Below are 19,940 nucleotides of genomic sequence, written 5' to 3' on the forward strand. Positions count from 1 at the left end.
ATGTCTTTATTCCAACACTTTTTTCTATAAATGTTCTTGTTGCCCTTCCAAAAATACCTAGAAAATGTAAACCATTTCACTTAGTGCCTTCTACACAGAGAAATGCTTGCTTATTTACATCTAGGTGTACTAACTTAACACAGAATTGGAATATTAATGCAAATTTATTTTCATTACAGAGATAGTGTAGGGTATAATTCACATATGACAGTTTTGTCCCTCAATAAATCATACTTGTGTGTGTTGGGGAGAGGGGTGCAAAGGGGGAGGGGGGGGTGTTGCCTCTCAAGCACAATGATTAGCATTAAGAAAACTCAACCAAATGACCTTCACTCAGCAATCCACTCCACTTATATAAAGATGTCTGAGTTCCCTTTACAAAGGCAATTATTCCGTTAAAATTCATCATTGTTTTTTGTTCTTCCAGACTGTAACATGAAACAAGCAGTTTAATTATGATATCATCATGAATGAACCTCAAAAGTTCCATGTGTGTTGAGGAATGTTTCATCAGTGCAGTTGCAATACATAATTAAAGGATTTTTAATACCCTACCCAAAAATAATTAAACACAATGTGATTAATTGTAGGATAATTTTATGGGTTACTATCATTAGTTACTAAATCATAAGTGATTACTGACATGTATTATGTGAATAAGCCTTAAACGATAGGATTCTTGAGAACTGATGAATGAAGTTTCACAAGTGTTCACTAAGGCTGGCAAAAACAATGGGGCAAAGATATATTTCTGATAAAAACAGTGTAGCAAAAGTCATATCAGCAGTTCAGTTATCGTATGGCTCAGTGGAAAAAAACAAACAACTTCAGTCCTTAGTATTTTTGTCTTGTTTTTGTTTATACAGAATGTGAAAAGAGTGCACAACTAGCTACAGTGGATGAGTGCCCACCTATTGAAATGACTCCTGGCAAGAATATAGCAGTACCAGGCCTATTTCCCTACCTAGTGAGTATGCTTAAAACATTAAATTTGTAATTATTGTCACAATTATTTAATGATTTATTGTTTTTAGTACATACTCTTAATATTTTATGTAAATGCAAACTTCCTTGTCAGGTCATTATCACAATATTTTTCTTATGCCATAAACATTAAAAAGAAGAAATGTCTTCTCTGTTTCAGGCAGTACTAGGGTATGGTAATCTAAGTGACAGCAAATGGCTTTGTGCTGGTGTGCTAGTGAGTGAATCTTCTGTGCTCACCACTGCACGATGCCTAGGAAATCGTAATCTGTAAGTATTAAGTCGTCAGGTACATTATAGCTTTCTACAAAAATAAAATTAAGTTACTATAATTTGCCACACATTCCTTGAAGTCTGCAGTCAGATGCAGTCATACCCATGGCTCAGATATTGACAGTCTCAGAAAAATATAATCAGTATGATAAAAATCTCTGTTTACAAGTTCTGTCAAGTAATTTGTTACTGATTAACAAAAATATTGTTAAAACTGTACACTAGCCATCACAAGAATCACTTCATCATCCATTACAACTTTAATAAACTGTTACCTTCTCCCTACCCCCTCACATGAATACTCAGTTCAAAAATGAACCTGGAAATTTGGCTGCCAAAGTTAGTAGAAATGTATGTATTTATTAAAAGATTGATGTGTCACATTTACATGAATGATCTGGCCAGGAACCTAAGAAAAGTATGGTCCTACATCAAATCACCCATTGACCATCTGGTTTGGCAATAGGAGACAGCAAAAGGAAAGCTGAGGTTTTACATTTCCCCTTCAAGAAATCATTCATGCAGGGGGATTTTGTAGATACCATCATTTGACTGTCAGACTGACTGCCATGTGGAGTTAATAGTAAGCAACTGAAAGAGTTGAAACAAATAAATCACTAGGCCCAAATGAAATACTTTCTTATTTAATGTAATTGGACAGTTACTTATTTAGCTCTTCTTGGTTGCTTTCATAGTTTAATTCTTATATGCCTTGCCTATTTTTGCATTTAATAGTTGTAGCCTACAGTTTTAGTAACTGTAAAGTACAGATGCACACAATCTACAGTGCAGTTGCTATTTCTTTTGAAGAGCAGCTAAATGGCTCAGTATGGTGCTGGCCTCCATTGGTGACACATTTGGAGAGTAATATGTTATATATTTTGCTTTCTGCGTGTGCTTTTATAATTAATTCTTAAGTTAATTGTACTAGGGTAGATAGAGCAAGTGGATACAGGAGGAGTTGGCTGCACCTCCAAACAAGCAAAGTCTCTTTCAGCCATAGTCAGCTGTCTTCAGTCTGATGCCTAAAGGTGTTGTGGTTGTGCAGAATCTGTTGCATCATTTGGGACACCTCAGTAATTACATATTTAGCTTAGGGGATCTGCTGCAGTGTGTGCAATGTAGGGGAGCTGCCATCACTGCAAGGTGACTGGCAGGCTGGAATGCACTTGCACCACTTGAGATGGAGAATGAAGGAGGTAGTCTGGCCTCAGTCGCCCTTTGAGTGGACAGGTAGCCACTCCTCCAGCAGATTCCGAGCAGGCACGTGGGGACAGGTTTTTTATTGTTATTATTATTTTTAAACTCTAATGTTAGGCTTACTATGGAGCCAATAAGGGAAATAGAAAAATGTAATGTATTCTCAGTATGTCTGTATTGGGGTCTCATCCAAGGTGTGGAGGAGATCCTATCAGCAGCTATTAAGAATGCAGGGTACTGTTGTCCGCAAGTTGTGGCTCTCGTCAACACCAATGACATCTGTTACTTGGGTTATGAGATCATCTTCAGTTCATACAGGTGACTGGCAGAAGTAGTGAAGACTATTGGCCTTGCTCATAGGGTGTAACTCTGTTTTCAGCATCAAAGTCTAGGTTGCAAGCAGAACTCAGTTTTCAGCATAATACCCAGATTTGGTCGGGATCATTTGCTTTGGAGCTGATGAGAGGGTCTAAACCAAAGGCTCCACAGATTGTGTGAAGATCTTTGCAGCTTTCTGGACCTGCATTATAGGGTGGATAACTGTAGAACTGAGAGTCATAGTTCAGGAGTTCACTACACAAAGAAGGCAGCTACATGGATAGCAGGGTACTATGATGCATAAGGTTTTTTTAAATCTAGGTGGTAGATTGACATCCTCCAAACACTCACCAGTCAGTATGCAGAGTGAAATTAGACTGCATATAAAGTAAAGACACTGTGTCAGTCAAAATTTTAACAGTAAATTGTGAAGTATTTGTATCAAAGAAGCAGAATTTACCTCCTTTCAGGAAATTTGTTGCAGTCAAATTATTCTGGCTGAAACCCAGAGTAGAAAGCTCTGAAATATTAATTATGGCATGGGGTTGGGGGGGGGGGGGGGGGGGGGTGTTCATTGCAGCTGACAAAAATATTGTCTATCTAGTTCGAAATTGAGTCTGATGGTGAAGTTATCTGGACACGAGTAAAAGGCCTGTGGGAATTCAAGTTAGTTGGATGTTTGTAGCAGCCACCCTATTCTACCATGACAGTTTCAGAATCATTCAAAGAAAGGGTACACTCAGTGGTGCGAAAATACACAGAGCGTGCAAAATTAGTTTGAGACAATTTTAACCTAGTGAATGTATGGATTAATTGCAGATGGTGTAGTCAGTCAGTCTTGTGAAGCAGTTTTGAACAGTTTTCTGAAAACTGTCTTCAACAGCTGGTTAGATAGCCCACATGCGATGAAAATATTTTAGACCTTGTAGCTACAAACAGGCCTGACCTTATTGACAGTGACAGTAGAGACACACAGGATACTTATCATTTCATCATTGTGATAGTGGTAAATAAAGTTAATAAAGCCGTTGAGGAAGCTGTGAGAGTATTTCTGCTAGAAAGAGCAGGTGAACAGTTGTCATTATTTCTGAATGGTGGATGTGAAGGAATTATGGTTAAAGTTTAAAATGGATTGTAAATTACACTCTGAAGAAGTAGATGTATTAAGCATGGAAAGGGCTCACCATAGTCTATTAGACTGGTTTATTAAACTGGGAAAAAGCTGAGGGTACAAAGGCCGTTGCACTCTCAGTTCAGAAGAAAATGTGAAAATGACAACAGGCAAAAGTTAGGAATAAGAAAGTGTGTAAAAGGACTAATGTGTGAAGCTTACAACTACCACCATCATACCTTAATGAAAGATCTTCCTGAGAACACAAGAAAATTCTGGTTCTACATAAAATCACTATACAGATCGAACACTTCTATCCCATCATCCATTGTCTGGCTTGCCAAATGAAGACAGCAAAAGGAAAGATGAGAATTTAAATTTTCCATGTAAGAAATTGTTCACACAGGATGATTGTTAAAAATACCATTGTTTGAACATCACACAGATTGCTGTGTAGTGGACACTTCACTTCACATACTATGGTAAGAACCATCTCTGGTGTAGAGAAGCAACTGAGAGTTGAAAATAAGTCACCACGTCCAGATAGAATCTGAGTTTGGATTTACAGAGATTACTCTGAGATTGGCCCTTTACTTGGTCTGCATTTGTCACCAATCTCTCATATAGCACAATGTCCCAAAGGACTGAAAACAGTGCAAATTACTCTTGTATATGAGAAGGGTAAAAGAGTGGACCCACAGAATTACAGACCAATATCATTAATTACTTTGCTGCAGATTTCTTGACAATATGCAAATTTTAAGTATACCTAAGTCAGAAAAGCTGTCAACAAACTAGCACAGGTTTAGAAAGCACAGCTCTTGTGAAACTCATCATGTCATTATCTCACATGATATTTTGCTAACAATGGATTAAGAGCAATGGGCAGGTTACAAATCTTTAGATTTCTGGAAAGAGTTTGACGCATTGCCGCCCCCCCCCCCCCCCTCCCGCAGACTGTTAGAAGTCTGAGCATGCTAAATAGCTTCCCTGATATGCAAGTGGCCCAGTGAAGTGTGATACGAATGCTCTTGTTCTCTATATACATAAATAACCGAATAGATTGAGGTGAATATAAAAATGCACCTCTTTGCTGATGACATGGTAGTATATGGGAAAGTATTGTGGTTCACTGGCTGTGGAAGAATAAAAGATGACTTAGGCGAAATTTCTATTTGGTGTGATGAATGGCAGAATGCCTTAATGTAGAAAAATGTAAGTTGGTGCACATGAAAAACAATCCTGTAATGTTCTAATACAGGATTAGTGGTGTATTTCATGCCAGATTGATTAAGTACAGGGTGAAGAAAAAATTCCCCCCCTGGAGACTGGTATGCGTTTCCTCAGCCAGATTGAAGGTAAGTTTATCTAGCAAAATCATATTGGGTAAACGAGGAGATGGTAACAGTGTCACATTGTGCAACACATTGGAATGTACAGAGGAATGTGTCTCATCCCACACTACCGTACCTGCTGTCGTAGCTCACTGAGTGGGCTGCTGGAACATCAAACCCACGTCCACAATTGGACTATGGTTGAATCCTTGTCAGGATCATTTTCTACTTTTTAGACTTCCAATCTGTAGTCCTCATTATTTATAAGCAGGACACTGTGTCACATGACAATAGTCTATCACATTGCAGTGGAATTCATGAAACTGTAACTAGTCCTGTCAAATTCATATGGGGCAGCTTCCTGATGGAGTATACAAAGGATGAATACATATCAGTATGCTTTTCTTGCTGGGTGCATCTACTAATACATGAATCAACACCAGCAACTGGAAAACCACATTCAACAAGTACAGTTCTGTGAATGACTTTTGCGCCAAGTGGAAGATAACAAACATTTTATAAACATTGTGATACGGACTGATGAATCTAGCTTCACTCATGAAAGTGTTTTCAACCTCCATAACTGCTGTTATTGGTCGGAACACAACCCAAATATTGGCAGCCGAGAGGACATTGGCAGTGCATTTCTTGTGAGTCTGTCTTTGGCCTCTATTGATATTCTGGCAACCTCTTTGCTGCATGGTGTGCTGACGCCAGCACAGAAGGCATTACATTTTCATGTACTGGTGCAATGCTCTTGTGGTTGAAGAAAGGAAAATCAACAAAATACCATCAATACAAAAACAAGCTCCATAGAACACTAAAGATCCAATAGGCATTTGTAAGCAGTGCCATGGAAGACTGATGCTATGTATCTGCAACTTCTGAGACTTGTGAAGTACATTGCAAGAAAGCTATATGCAAAATGGATATCTGACTTATATATGTGGGAAGGTCCGCAAGCATGTTGGGTGAACTTTCATATGAGATAATTTGTTGCCACATGCCAGAGTGACATGGTGCTCATACAAGCTGTGATAGATGTATGTTATTGTAAACATACCTTTATGTATAATCTTAAACTGTTCACTTATTGGCATTATCGCCTGCACCCTTTGCTCTGTGGCTTCCAAGACACTCCCATTGCACTTTATCAATGGTCTGAACTGACATTTTATGCACAAAATCTGCACATATGACAAACCAAAGTGCACACAGTAGGATGCTCCACACTTAACTATCCAAACAACTTTTCTGGTTTCAATGGCCTAAGTGGTTAGAATGGAGTAATTCCAACACCATAGAAAGTTTCTCACTGGTGTGAAAATTACCTAACTATCAGTTTAGTAATTCATGTTTGCAAAATACTAACATGAATTCCTTACAGAAGAATGGAAAAACTGATACAAGCAGACCTAGTGGAAGATCAGGTTGGATTCTGGAAAAATGTGGGAACATGCAAGGAAAAACTGATCCCATGACCTGTCTTAGAGGATAGTTTAAGGAAAGGCAAGCCTGCATTTATAGCATTTGTAGACTTAGAGAAAGCTTGTGACAATGTTGACTGGAATGCTCTCTTTCGAAATTCTGAAGGTAGCAGGAGTAAAATACAGGGAGCAAAAGGTTATTTACAACTTGTACAGGAAGCAGACAGCAGTTATAAGAGTTGAGGGGTATTAAAGAGAGGCAGTGGTTGGAAAGCAAGTGAGACAGGACTGTAGCCTAGTCCTGATGTTATTCAATCTGTGTATTGAACAAGCAGTAAAGGAAACCATAGAAAAATTTGGACTAAGAATTAAAGTTCAGGGAGAGGAAATAAAAACTCTGATGTTTGCCATTGGCACTGTAATTCTGTCACAGACACCAAAGTACTTGGAAGAGCAGTTAAGTGAAATGGATAGTATATTGAAATGAGGATATAAGATGAACATCAACAAAAGCAAAACAAGGATAATGGAATGTAGTTAAATTAAATCAGGTGATGCTAAGGGGTGCAGATTAGATGAGTTTTGCTATCTGGGCAGTAAAATAACAGATTGTGGCTGAAGTAGAGAGGATATAAAATGAAGACTGGCTATGGTAAAAAAAAAATCATTTCTAAAGAAGATAAATTTGTTAACATCGAATATAAAATTAAGTGTTACAAGACCTTTCTGAAGGTATTTGTGTAGAGCATAGCCATGCATGGAAGTGAAACACTGACAATAAACAGTTTAGATAAAAAACAATAGAACATTTCAAAATTTGGTGAAGATTAGATCAGTCGATCTCAAAAATAATGAGAAAGTACTGAGTAGAATTGGGGAGGCAAGAAATTTGTGGCATAACTTAACCAAGAGAAGGGATTGGTTGATAGTTCGCATTCTGAGACATGAAAGGATGGCCAATATTTCTGTTGGAGGGGTGTGGAGGTTGTAAATCATACAGGGAGACCAAGAGATGAATACAGTAAGCAGTTTCAGAAGAACATAGATTACAGTAGTTACTTGGAGATGAAAAGGCTTGCACAAGATAGAGTAACATGGAGAGCTGCTTCAAACCAGTCTTGGGACTTAAGACCATAACAACAACAACAACAACAACATCAAGTGCTCAGAAGCTGAACATGTTACTCTACATAATAGAGATGTTGCACCACAGTGGGGATGTCTAAATAGCATTATGATGTTATCATGACACCATCTCTCTGATACACAAGCCTCTTGTGCAGTGTGTAATCTTGAAGCCTCTCGTGAAAGAGGGCACCAGATGTGCAGAAATTTTGAGGAGGCTTCAGGTACATTTTGGGGAAGAAATCCTTTGAAAGACACAAATGTATGAATGGCATAAAACATTTGTAACAGGACAGGTAGCTGTGGAAAGTACACCCCACAAAAGGTGACCATGGACAATCATCGCAATAAACAACATTCATCCCATACAAGATCTTATTGCAAAAGGTCAGTGCTTAAACCTTTCCAACATTGCTTCTAGAGTAGGAATAAGCTATGGAAGTGCTCAAGCCATCATTACTATTAAGATCAGCTACAAGAACTTGTCTACTATGCCATCTGATACTTTAATGGAGGAACATCCTCAGAGTCCAGAGTCATGGTACTGCAGTACCCCATGTTTGGACCACTGAAGGAACGACTTGGAGGACACTGGTTTGATGTCAGTGCAGAGGTTTAGGAGTTCATGCACAAGTCACTGTACACATGTTGTTCTTCTTTCTTGGGGAGTACCATTAAAAAAGTGCCAATATGATGGGAAAATCTGTAAAAAATTCAGGACAATATTTAGAAAAAAGAAGTGGCGTTCAGAAATGTAAACTGAGCACATCACAAAACACAAATGTGTGGCATGCTGCAGCTACAATATCAATGAGAGATAAATGGAATCAATTAAATCGTATAGATACCTGGGTATAATTATTTGTATGGATGTGAAATAGAATGATCACATCCGTCTACATCTAAATAAATACTCTGCAAATCACACTTAAGTGCCTCGAAGAGGATTCATCAAACCACCTTCACAATAATTTTGTATTATTCCAATATCAAACAGTGCGCAGAAAAAATGAACACCTATGTCTTTTCATGTGAGCTCTGATTTCCCTTATTTTATTATGATGATCATTTTTCCCTATGTAGGTCAGCATCAACAAAATATTTTCACATTTTGAGGAGAAAGTTGGTGACTGAAATTTCGTGAGAAGATCCTACTGCAATGAAAAACGCCTTTGTTTTAATGATGTCCACCCCAAATACTGTATCATGTCAGTGACTCTCTCTCCCCTTTTTCATGATAACACAAAACATGCTGCTCTTTTTTAAATTTTCATGATGTATTTCATTGATCTTGTCTGGTAAGGATTCCAGATAGTGCAGCTGTACTTTAAAAGAGGATGGAATAGTGTAGTGTAGGCAGTTTCTTCAGTAGATCTGTTGCATTTTACAAGTGTTCTGCCAGAAGCCTGCAGTCTTTAGTTTGCCTTCCCAACAACATTTTCTCATTATTCTTTCCAATTTAAGTTTCTTGTAATTGTAATTCCTAGGTATTTAACTGGATTTATGGCATTTAGATTTAATTGACTGATCATGTAACCAAAGTTTAATGGATTCCTTTTAGCACTCGTGAGTGACCAATTGGCAATATTCGCACCATACAGATCTCTTTTTTCCAAATGTTTTGCAATTGGTTTTGATCTTCTGGTGACTGTACTAGACAATAAACAACAGCATCATCTGCAGACAACCTAAGACAACTGCTCAGATTTTCTCGTAAATTGTGTATATACATCAGAAGCAGCAGAGAGCTGTGACACTATCATGGAGAGTCCCAGAAATCACTTCTGTTTTACTTGATAACTTTCCATCAATTCCTGCAGACTGTGACCTCTCTGAGAGGAAATCAGGAATTCAGTCAAATAACCAAGATGATATTCTGTAAGCACCCAATTTTGCTACAAGCTGCTTGTGTCGTACAGTGTTAGATGCCTTCTGGACATCTAGAAATACAGATTCAATTTGAAATCCCTTGTCAATAGCACTCAACACTTTGTGAGAGTAAGGAGCTTTTTGTGCTTCACATGAACTATGTTTTCTGAATCTGTGTTGACTGTGCATCAATAAACCATTCCCTATGAGGTAATTCATAATATTTGAGAACAACATATGTTCAAAAATTCTGCTGCGCACTGATGTTAATGATATGGGCCTGTAATTTAGTGGATGATTCTTACTGCCTTTCTTGAATATTGGTGTGACCTTTGCAACTTTCCAGTTCTTGAGTATGGATTTTCCATCAAGCAGGTCGTTGTATATGATTGTTAAGTATGGAGCTATTGCATCAGCATACTCTGACAAGAAACCTAATTGTTTTACAGTCTGTACCAGAAGTGTTGCTTTTATTAAGTGATTGAAGTTGTTTCACAACTGTGAGGGTGTCTACGTCTACATTACTCATGTTGGCAGCTGTTCTTGATTCAAATTCTGGATATTTACGTAGTCTTCTTTGGTGAAGGAATTTCAGACAGATGTCTTTAGTAACTGTGCTTTGGCAGCACTATTGTTGATAGTATTTCCATTGCTGTTGTGCAGAGAAGGCATTGATTGTGTCTTGCTGCTAGCATACTTTAAACACTACAAGAATGTCTTTGGATTACCTGCCAGGTTTTGGGACAATGTTTTGTTGTGGAAACAATAATAACTATCTTGCATTGAAGTCTGCAATAAATTTTAAGCTGCTATGAAAAATTGCCAATCTTGGAGATTTTGCATTTGTTTAAATTTGGCATGCTGTTTTTGTTGTTTCTGCAATGATTCAATAAAGTTTATGAAAAAGAATTCAGGTCCGTACTAGGTCTCCATTTATACATAGAATTTACAGCTGAGTTATCAACCTCCCCTCCTCCTCTTCAAATCATAATATACCACAGATATCTTGATCAAAAAACTGTGCACAGTTGTTGGAATAAAGCACAAGTCACACCAGTCTATGATAATGGTTGCAGAGAATCTGAGTAGTTGGAACAAAGCACATGTCACACCAGTCTATGAGAATGGCTGCAGAGAAACTGAGGACATATTCTGAAGTCACATGTAATGAGGTATCTCATTGAGAATGACTTCATCCATGCAGCTAGCATGGATTCCAAAGACATCACTTATGTGAAACATACCTTGCACTTTTCTCACGATTTCTGAAAATCATTTGGCTTGCAAATGCTTATTAACAAAACATCAATGATCTGACATCAAACCAAATTTGTGATAGGATTCAGGATTTCTTTTAGGAAGGATGCAGCATGTCATTTTCGACAGTCATTAACAGATGAAGAAATAACACCATGCATGCCCCCGGGGAGTGTGTTGGACCATTGATGAGTGCTCTCAGACTTTTTGCAAACAATACATTTATCTATTCGGAAGTGCTGTCAGAAAAAAGATGCATGAAGAGATTACAATGTGTTGAAAAGATTGGTAACTTGCTTCAAATGACCATAAATTTGAATTTATGCACTTCACAAAATGCAGAAATGGAAAATTGTAGGACTATGTCATGAGTCACAATTGGAATCAGACACTTGGTTGAAACAGTCTGTGGGTACATGAAATGGAATAATGGCGTAGGCTCAGATGCAGCTAAACCTGACAGCAGTCCTCAGATCATGGATAGGATATTGGGGAAGTGCTGCCAGTCTAGTTAGGAAACTGCTTACACAGTATGAGATTTTCACTCTGCAGTGGAGTGTGAGCTGATATGAAACTACCTGGCAGATTAAAACTGTGTGCCCCATCCTCACAGCTTTACTATTGCCAGCATCTCGTCTCCTACCTTCCAAACTTTACAGAAGCTCTCCTGCAAACCCTGCAGAACTAGCACTCCTGAAAGAAAGGATATTGCGGAGACATGGCTTAGCCACAGCCTGGGGGATGTTTCCAGAATGATATTTTCACTCTACAGCAGAGTGTGCGCTGATATGAAACTTCCTGGCAGATTAAAACTATGTGCCGGACCAATACTCGAATTCGGGACCTTTGCTTTTAGCAGGAAAGTGCTCTACCAACTGAGTTTCATATCAGTGCACACTCTGCTGCAGAGTGAAAATCTCATTCTGGAAACATCCCCCAGGCTGTGACTAAGCCATGTCTCCACAATATCCTTTCTTTCAGGAGTGCTAGTTCTGCAAGGTTCACAGGAGATCTTCCGTAAAGTTTGGAAGGTAGGAGATGAGATACTGGCAGAAGTAAAGCTGTGAGGACGGGGCGTGAGTCGTGTTTAGGTAGCTCAGTTGGTAGAGCACTTGCCCACGAAAGGCAAAGGTCATGAGTTCGAGTCTCAGTCCGGCACACAGTTATAATCTGCCAGGAAGTTTCATATCTGCTTACACAGTGTTCAAGTGTGTGGGACCCATACCCCATAAGACTGACAGGGATACTGAATGCATACAAAGAGAGAAGCACAATTTGTTTGACTCACAGGAGAGCCTCATGGCAATGCATCTGAACTGGCAAACACTTGAAATTAGAGGCACAATTTAAAGGACCAGTATAAAGGGAGGAACATACTAAAACCCTCTGTGATGTACCCAGTGGTGCCATAAAGACAAGATTAGACTAATCATATTGTGCATTTAAGCGAGCACTTTTCGCACCCTGTACCCAAATGGACTGGTAGGAAACTTACTACTGTACATGGTATTGTATTGTATTGTATGTTAACCGGGGACCTAGAAACAACAGAGAGGCTCCGTCCCCGCTGCAGTCGCAGTGATCCGCAATCCCACGACAACTACTGCATTCCACTTCACTCCTCGGCTGCCCCACACCAAACCCAGGGTTATTCTGCAGTTCGTCCCCAGTGGACCCCCCAAGGGAATGTCTCACACTAGACGAGTGGTAAAGTAATGGTGGTGTACGTGTATGTTGAGAACTTGTTTGTGCAGCAATTACCGATATGGTGTAACTGAGGCAGAATAAGGGGAACCAGCCTGCATTTGCCGAGGCAGATGGAAAACTGCCTGAAAACCATCCACAGACTGGCTGGTTCACCGGACCTCAGCACAAATCTGCCAGGCGAATTCATGCTGGGGATCAGGTGCTCCTTCCCACCCACAAAACCAAGCATTAACTGGATAGCCAACTGGGCGCGCTACCATACATGGTACTACAGAAAGTTCCCTTTTCCACACAATTCCATAGTTTAAAATGAGTGGTTGTAGCTACAGACATTTTTAGCTTGGTTGGGTTTTCTTTAAACTGATACTTTATAAACAAAACAATTCTACAGAAAAAATATGCAGTTGACTGATTCCACTGTGGAATGCCTACCAACATAACAGAAACAAAACTTCATTGATATCAATGCCATATTTGTGAAAGGCTGAAAGGAACAATAAAAAATGGGAGAGCTCACTCTGGAGCACAAAATTCTCTCTTTTCTGGAAACACTCTCCTGGCCTGGTTAGCTGAATTATAGTGCAAGTTCACCTTAAATATTACAAAAACTAATCATGTATTTCATTATTTATGAAACACCAGTTTCTCACAAAGTAACAGTATTAGTACATCGTACATACCTTGGACAATGTGCAGTACTTCGCTGTGAAACATTCCTTCCATCACTCTCCATGGTGACATACTGTTGCACAGTCTCTCGTGTGTATTTGGGGTCAGAAGTTACATGCTCCTTGTAATATGCAGCGAAGAAACAAAGTAATGCAGTGTGTTACACCACTCATCATGAAGGGGAACATTTGTCAACAGACTTGGATCAATTCTTGTCATGTTAAACCAGCCATAATAATGGTTACCAGCTCCAGTAAGAAAATTCTATATATCTGCTCAGCTATGTTTCACATGCTGGAAGAATTGTTCTATAGATCACTGTGAATCACTAATAGATATCAACAATATTTACTGCTAGACATTATAAACTGCACCTACAGGCCCATGGCTTGCCTCCTAAGTGCACATGGTCTGCCAGCCTACTTCTGAATTTCGTAAACTCCAAGAAACTCATGAAATTGTTCAAATATTGAGACACTTATTTGTAATTCTTTCTTGTATTCAGCCTTGGATTTGTCAAGCATACTATTATTCTTATGATGTGGCAAAAAATTCCATGACCTCTTAATTTAGAAGCAGTGTAATAAAGTTGGCCAACCTTTAAGTCTCTCTGCATACTTCAAATGTTTCAAATGGCTCTGAGCACCATGGGACTAAACTTTCTGCATACTTCCTTCTGCCTTCTGAAAATTGTACAAAACTTATCATATCTCCTTTATCTTACAAAACTTGAAGTGCAGGCCAAGTGAACAAAACAATATTATTTGCCAAGAAAGTTACAGCGCTCTAACCTTTTCTAGGCTAAAGTTGTAACATGTAACTGTGGTTCACTCTCTTTTTGGTGTAGTCTCTGTGATGTGCATCGGTGGGACAAAGATAAAAAAGTTATAGAATAAAACTCTTTTTCCTTTAAATAAAAATACCTTATAACACCATCTTAAGCCTGAATATCACACTAGAGACACAGTCTCAAAGTGAAAATGCCACCCATGAAAAAACAGACAGTTATGGACCAGTATATTACAAAAAATAAGCTCTAAGAAAGTTACAACAACACACTTACTTGGTGGTTAAATTTCAAGCCTTCAAATGCAGCAACAAGGTGGTTATTAATGGACAGATGGGTGAAACAGGATGGAAAAAAGTGGAAATTGCATACATTTCATCAGAAGAAAGGCAGGAACCCACATATGGTGAACCAGCAAGCCGTATGTCAAACACCATGAATGCCATCCCTGGAAAACATCAGGATTTTTTTCCACTAAGTACACAGACTCAAATAAATGAGGTAACTGGTCAGGCATGAAATGATTTACTTCCTGTACATAATTTGAAATTACTCCATCAAAATGTTCAGTCACTCTCAAATAAACTAAATGAAATAGAAATAATGTTAAATGACCTAAAATATATTTCTGTACTGTCTTTACAGAACACTGGCTCAAGCAAGATATGTTGGAGCAAACATGCATTCCTCAGTTCAAACCTGCAAGCATGTTTTGTAGGAAAATATTGAGTCATGGGGGTACTTGTGTATTTATTAGAGAAAATGTTGAATTCAATAGTGTAACTAAACACCATAAACTGTCCTTTGATAAAGATGTGGAACATTCTATAGCTGAACTACTGAGGCAAAATACAGTTATTATTTGTGTATACAGATCACCAGATGAAACAAAAAAGTGTTTTACAGTTGCATGGAGGATCTCTTGGAAGAAATTCACTCTCCCAAGAAGAATACAAATATATGTGGCAACTTTAATATTGATTTCTTGAAATCCAATAATTTCAGAGATAACAGTTTAAATCTACTACAATCGTTCAACATCAGTGCAACAGTAACTGAACCTACTCAAGAAACACCAATCTCTGCATCTATTATTGATCAGATCTTGACAAATAGTGCAAATACGACTATAACATACAAGTTGTTAACATGGGTTTTAGTGATCACAATGCTCAAATTCTTGCAAAGAATATTTCAGGACACTCAATTCCCAGTAAAATACAACACACTGTAAGGAATTTCAGTACAAAAAATGTGGAATGTTTTTGTTCACTCCTGAAGGGTGGAAGTTGGAAAGATGTAAATGACTGTAATGATACCAATGAGAAATATTGAGAAATATGGTAAGTTTATGGCTACATTCAAACATTTTTAATGGCTTTTCCCAAGAAAATACCTACATCTAATTCTACTAAAAAAAAAAATGGATTACAAAAGTCATAAGGATATCATGTCAAAATAAAAGAAGATTGTATGAGTACTCCTAGGAGAATACTAACCTGACTTTATTACATATTTCAAAAGATACAAGAGAATACTAACACTAAGTTATTTATAAAAAAGTAGAAAGTGACAAAATACTGTATAATTCCAAAAATAAAATTAAAGTAACCTGGCAAATTATAAGGAAAGAAATGAGCACCAGGCCAGTTAATCACAGTAATATAGAGCTGATTATGAACAAAAATAAACTAATTGATCCCAAACATGTAGCTAGTACTTTCAACAATTATTTCTCTAATATAGCACAGCAGTTAATAAATACACACCTTGACAAACAGCCAGCCAGTCATTCAGATCAAAAAATTCATCCAAACACATTATTCATGTATCCAGCAACACCCAAGGAACTGTCAAGAATCCTAAAAGAATTGCCTAATAAATATTCAGTGGGTGCAATTTTGTCATATGATGACATGTTGAAGACCGTGGCTGTTTTTGAAGACAAATGTTGATGGTGTTAGGACAGCAACCAGCCACAAATTTACTTTGAGTTCCTTTATTCAAAGGAAACCGTTACCAGTTTCGAATCGTTGCGATTCATCATCAGACGGTTTACACACTTTCTTTCTGACATTTGGTGTGTTTTTATAGATTAATTGTCCTAAAATATAAATAAAACATAATTATAAACACACTACACACAGATGGTTGCGTTACAGATTTTCGTTGCATGTGACTTATGTGAAACGTCGGTTTCGAGTGTTATGAAAACAATCACTCGAAACCGACGTTTCATGTAAGTCACATGCAACGAAAATCTGCAACGCAACCATCTGTGTGTAGCGTGTTTATAATTATGTTTTATTTATGTTTTAGGACAATTAATCCATAAAAACACACCAAATGTCAGAAAGTAAGCTTGTAAACTGCCTGATGATGAATCGCAACGATTCAAAACTGGTAACGGTTTCCTTTGAGTAAAGGAACTCAAAGTAAATTTGTGGCTGGTTGCTGTCCTAACACCATTAACATTTGTATTCAGTGGGTGTTGATGAGAAACCAGATGCTATTATTAAAGTTAGTGCAATATTTCTTGTGGAACCACCAACAGACATAGTAAATTCATGTTTTGAGAGTAGTGTTTCCAAATAATCTAAAAACTGTAAAAGTAACACATTTGGATAAGAAGGATGCAAAAAGCGATATTATTAATTATAGGCCAGTTTCAGTATTGTCAGGCTTCAGCAAAATTATCGAAAAAATGTTCCTTAGTAGACAGTTTTCTTAAATAAAGAGAGGCTAATAAGCAACTCCCAATATGGGTTCAGAGCTGGGAAGTCAATGAAGACAGCAAACTTTGCATTCTTAAATAATATTAAAACCAGTGGATGATAAGCAACATGTGCAGTATCTGGGATATTTCTGGATCTAAGTAAAGCCTTTAGTGTTATTAGTCATGGCATTCTCTTGGGTGAATTAAGTAACTGCAGAAATAGAGGCCATTCTGAAAGCGTGCTCCTGTTGTACCTCAGTAATCATCAGCAGATTACAGAAATAAAACACAAAAATAATGAAACACACAAAATTTTAAGTTTTTACAGTAATGAGGAGAAAATAAAGTATGGAGTCCCACAAGGGTTAGTTTTGGGACCTGTCCTATTTCTGCTGTACATAAATGACTTGCCTCATAAAATACACGATGGAACCACTGTACTCTTTGCAGATGACACTAATATTCTAATTAAATCACAGAATGAGGAAAATCTGCAGGCAGCTGCAATATCAGTTATGCATACCGCAGTTCACTGTTTCAGACCGATAGGCTCATCACAAATTCTCAAAAAGCTGTGGCAGTTAACTTTCACACCACACACAACCTCCAACCAGAAAACCCTGTTTTCACTATTGAAGAAAAAAATGTGTTGAAGGTCAGTCATACAAAATTTCTAGGCATTCATGTCCAGGCAGAGCTGAAGTTGAAGGTGCACCTACACAATTTAGAGGCTGAATTCATTAACATATGCTGTTAGGATCCTCTCAGAATACAAGCTGCTCACCAGTGCTGACAATGTACCATTGTAACATACTGTAGCTACTTGTGTACAGAATAATTTTTTGGGGGAATTCTATAAATTCTACAAAAACATTTAAAACACAGAAAATGATTATCAGGGTGATAAATAAAGCTAAATGCAAGAATTCCTGTAGACAATTTTTTTAAAACTCAAAATACTGCTGCTGCCTTGCTTGCACATACACTAAATACTAATTTTCACAAAAGGGAGTATCTTAAAAAAAGGAAAATCTCTTCAGACGCAACTTTGATATACACGCATATGAAACTAGGCAGAAGATGAACCTACACATGAGCACAGTAAATACAAACTTATGCAAAAGAGGAGTGTATTGTACTGGAGCTATGTTATATAACTATTTGCCTTCTGTCATAAAATGCATACTAACATTAAATGTATTTAAAATAAAGTTAAAACAGTTCTTGCTTGACCACTGCATCTGTTCTTTGTCTGAATTTATGGAACATCATAACAAGTAAATCTTATTTACGAAATTTTTCCAATTGTCAATTCATAATATAGTTTACATTGTGCTTATCATGCCACCTTACCACTTAATAACTGCTATTATAACATACAGAAGCAATGTAGTACACCAGCCTACATTATTATGCATTTTGATTATGTCAACAATGTAGTCAAAGTGACTACTGTATTGTAAATTAACTACTTTAGCACTATCCTGTATCACACATACAAACAATGAACTAAAATGATTCTTGGACAAATAAACAAATTTAAGTACTAAAATTACGGAGAGAGAGAGAGAGAGAGAGAGAGAGAGAGAGAGTGAGTTATCTGAATGACCTATTGTTGCTAAGGAAGGGCTATTTTTATTTGTTTTTGGTTATAAAAATTACTGATGAATGTGGAAGTCAGGAATTAGGCCTGTTGATAGCTTTATATGAATATTTACTAACAAAGAGATAGAGGGGCTGGCCAGTACTTACCTCAGCTCAGTACAGCCGATAGAGACACAAAAAACAACCGAAAATTTAAGCTCCTAGCTTTCGGAATAAATGTTCCTTCATCAGGGAGGAGAGAGGGGAAAGAAAGGGAAGAAGGGAAAGTGGATTTAGTTACTCACAACCCAGGTTATGAAGCAACAGGGAAAGGAAAACAGGGAAGGTAGCAAGGATGGAGGCATGGTTGTCAGAGGGAAGCCAAAGATATTCTACTGCAGGTACTGTGCCAGCTTCAAACCAAAGAGGATGCATACAGAAGTAAAGAGGTGTATAGTATAAAGATGTAGGATGGAAAGATGCATGAATGGCTAAAGAGGAAAGGGAAAGAGGAGAAGACTGAAAAGTAAATGGGAGTGAGGTTGTTTAACGTAGGTTTAGTCCAGGGGGATGGCGGGATGAAAGGAAACCTACGTTAAACAACCTCACTCCCATTTACTTTTCAGTCTTCTCCTCTTTCCCTTTCCTCTTTAGCCATTCATGCATCTTTCCATCCTACATCTTTATACTATACACCTCTTTACTTCTGTATGCATCCTCTTTGGTTTGAAGCTGGCACAGTACCTGCAGTAGAATATCTTTGGCTTCCCTCTGACAACCATGCCTCCATCCTTGCTACCTTCCCTGTTTTCCTTTCCCTGTTGCTTCATAACCTGGGTTGTGAGTAACTAAATCCACTTTCCCTTCTTCCCTTTCTTTCCCCTCTCTCCTCCCTGATGAAGGAACATTTATTCCGAAAGCTAGGAGCTTAAATTTTCGGTTGTTTTTTGTGTCTCTATCGGCTGTACTGAGCTGAGGTAAGTACTGGCCAGCCCCTCTATCTCTTTGTTAGTAATTGTTTCACATCTTTATATGAGATTTTCCATTAATTAGTTATATGAATATTTATCATTTTACGATCAGCAGATACTAAAATAAAATTCAATCTCTACAGTGGTCTTGTGAGCCGTGTACGCCTGGGTGATGTTGACTTGACAACACCAAATGGTGACGATGAAACTGTGCAGTTGATTGATGTTGACAAGGTAACCCCACATCCCTTGTACCAACCACGAAGCAGGTTCCATGATGTGGCTGTCCTGCATCTACGCACACCAGCCAAACTTAGCTCACGTGTTCGTCCTGCTTGCTTGAATTCATTAACACAGCTGCCAACAAATCGAGTAATTATTGCAGGATTTGGAGCAGAAAGCAGTCGGTCAACAGAATTTGGTAAGTTAAAAAAGTATTTAAAGTGCCACTTTTCTGCAAGAATATTATTGTAAGACGATGGCATATAAAAAAAGTTAAAAAATTTGTTTCTATTCAGAAAGCATCTTTGTGATCTACTTTTGACTGTATTATTTGTTACTGAAATATAAACTTCTCTCGTTACCTACAGTCACCTAGTGGAAATTCA

At 37.9% G+C, this 19,940-nt stretch overlaps 1 protein-coding gene across 1 annotated transcript in view; it reads left to right on the forward strand.

Annotated features, from left to right (window-relative positions):
- Positions 1–19,940, forward strand: part of LOC126335013 (serine protease snake-like) — an 84,425-nt gene that overhangs the window by 58,712 nt on the left and 5,773 nt on the right. Inside the window, exons 3-5 of the mRNA XM_049997844.1 lie at positions 867–967; positions 1,145–1,254; positions 19,476–19,753. Coding sequence (XP_049853801.1) covers positions 867–967; positions 1,145–1,254; positions 19,476–19,753 — 489 coding nt within the window. The remainder of the gene's footprint in view (positions 1–866; positions 968–1,144; positions 1,255–19,475; positions 19,754–19,940) is intronic.

This window comes from Schistocerca gregaria, chromosome 1 (assembly GCF_023897955.1).
Source record: "Schistocerca gregaria isolate iqSchGreg1 chromosome 1, iqSchGreg1.2, whole genome shotgun sequence".
Lineage (NCBI taxonomy): Eukaryota > Metazoa > Arthropoda > Insecta > Orthoptera > Acrididae > Schistocerca > Schistocerca gregaria.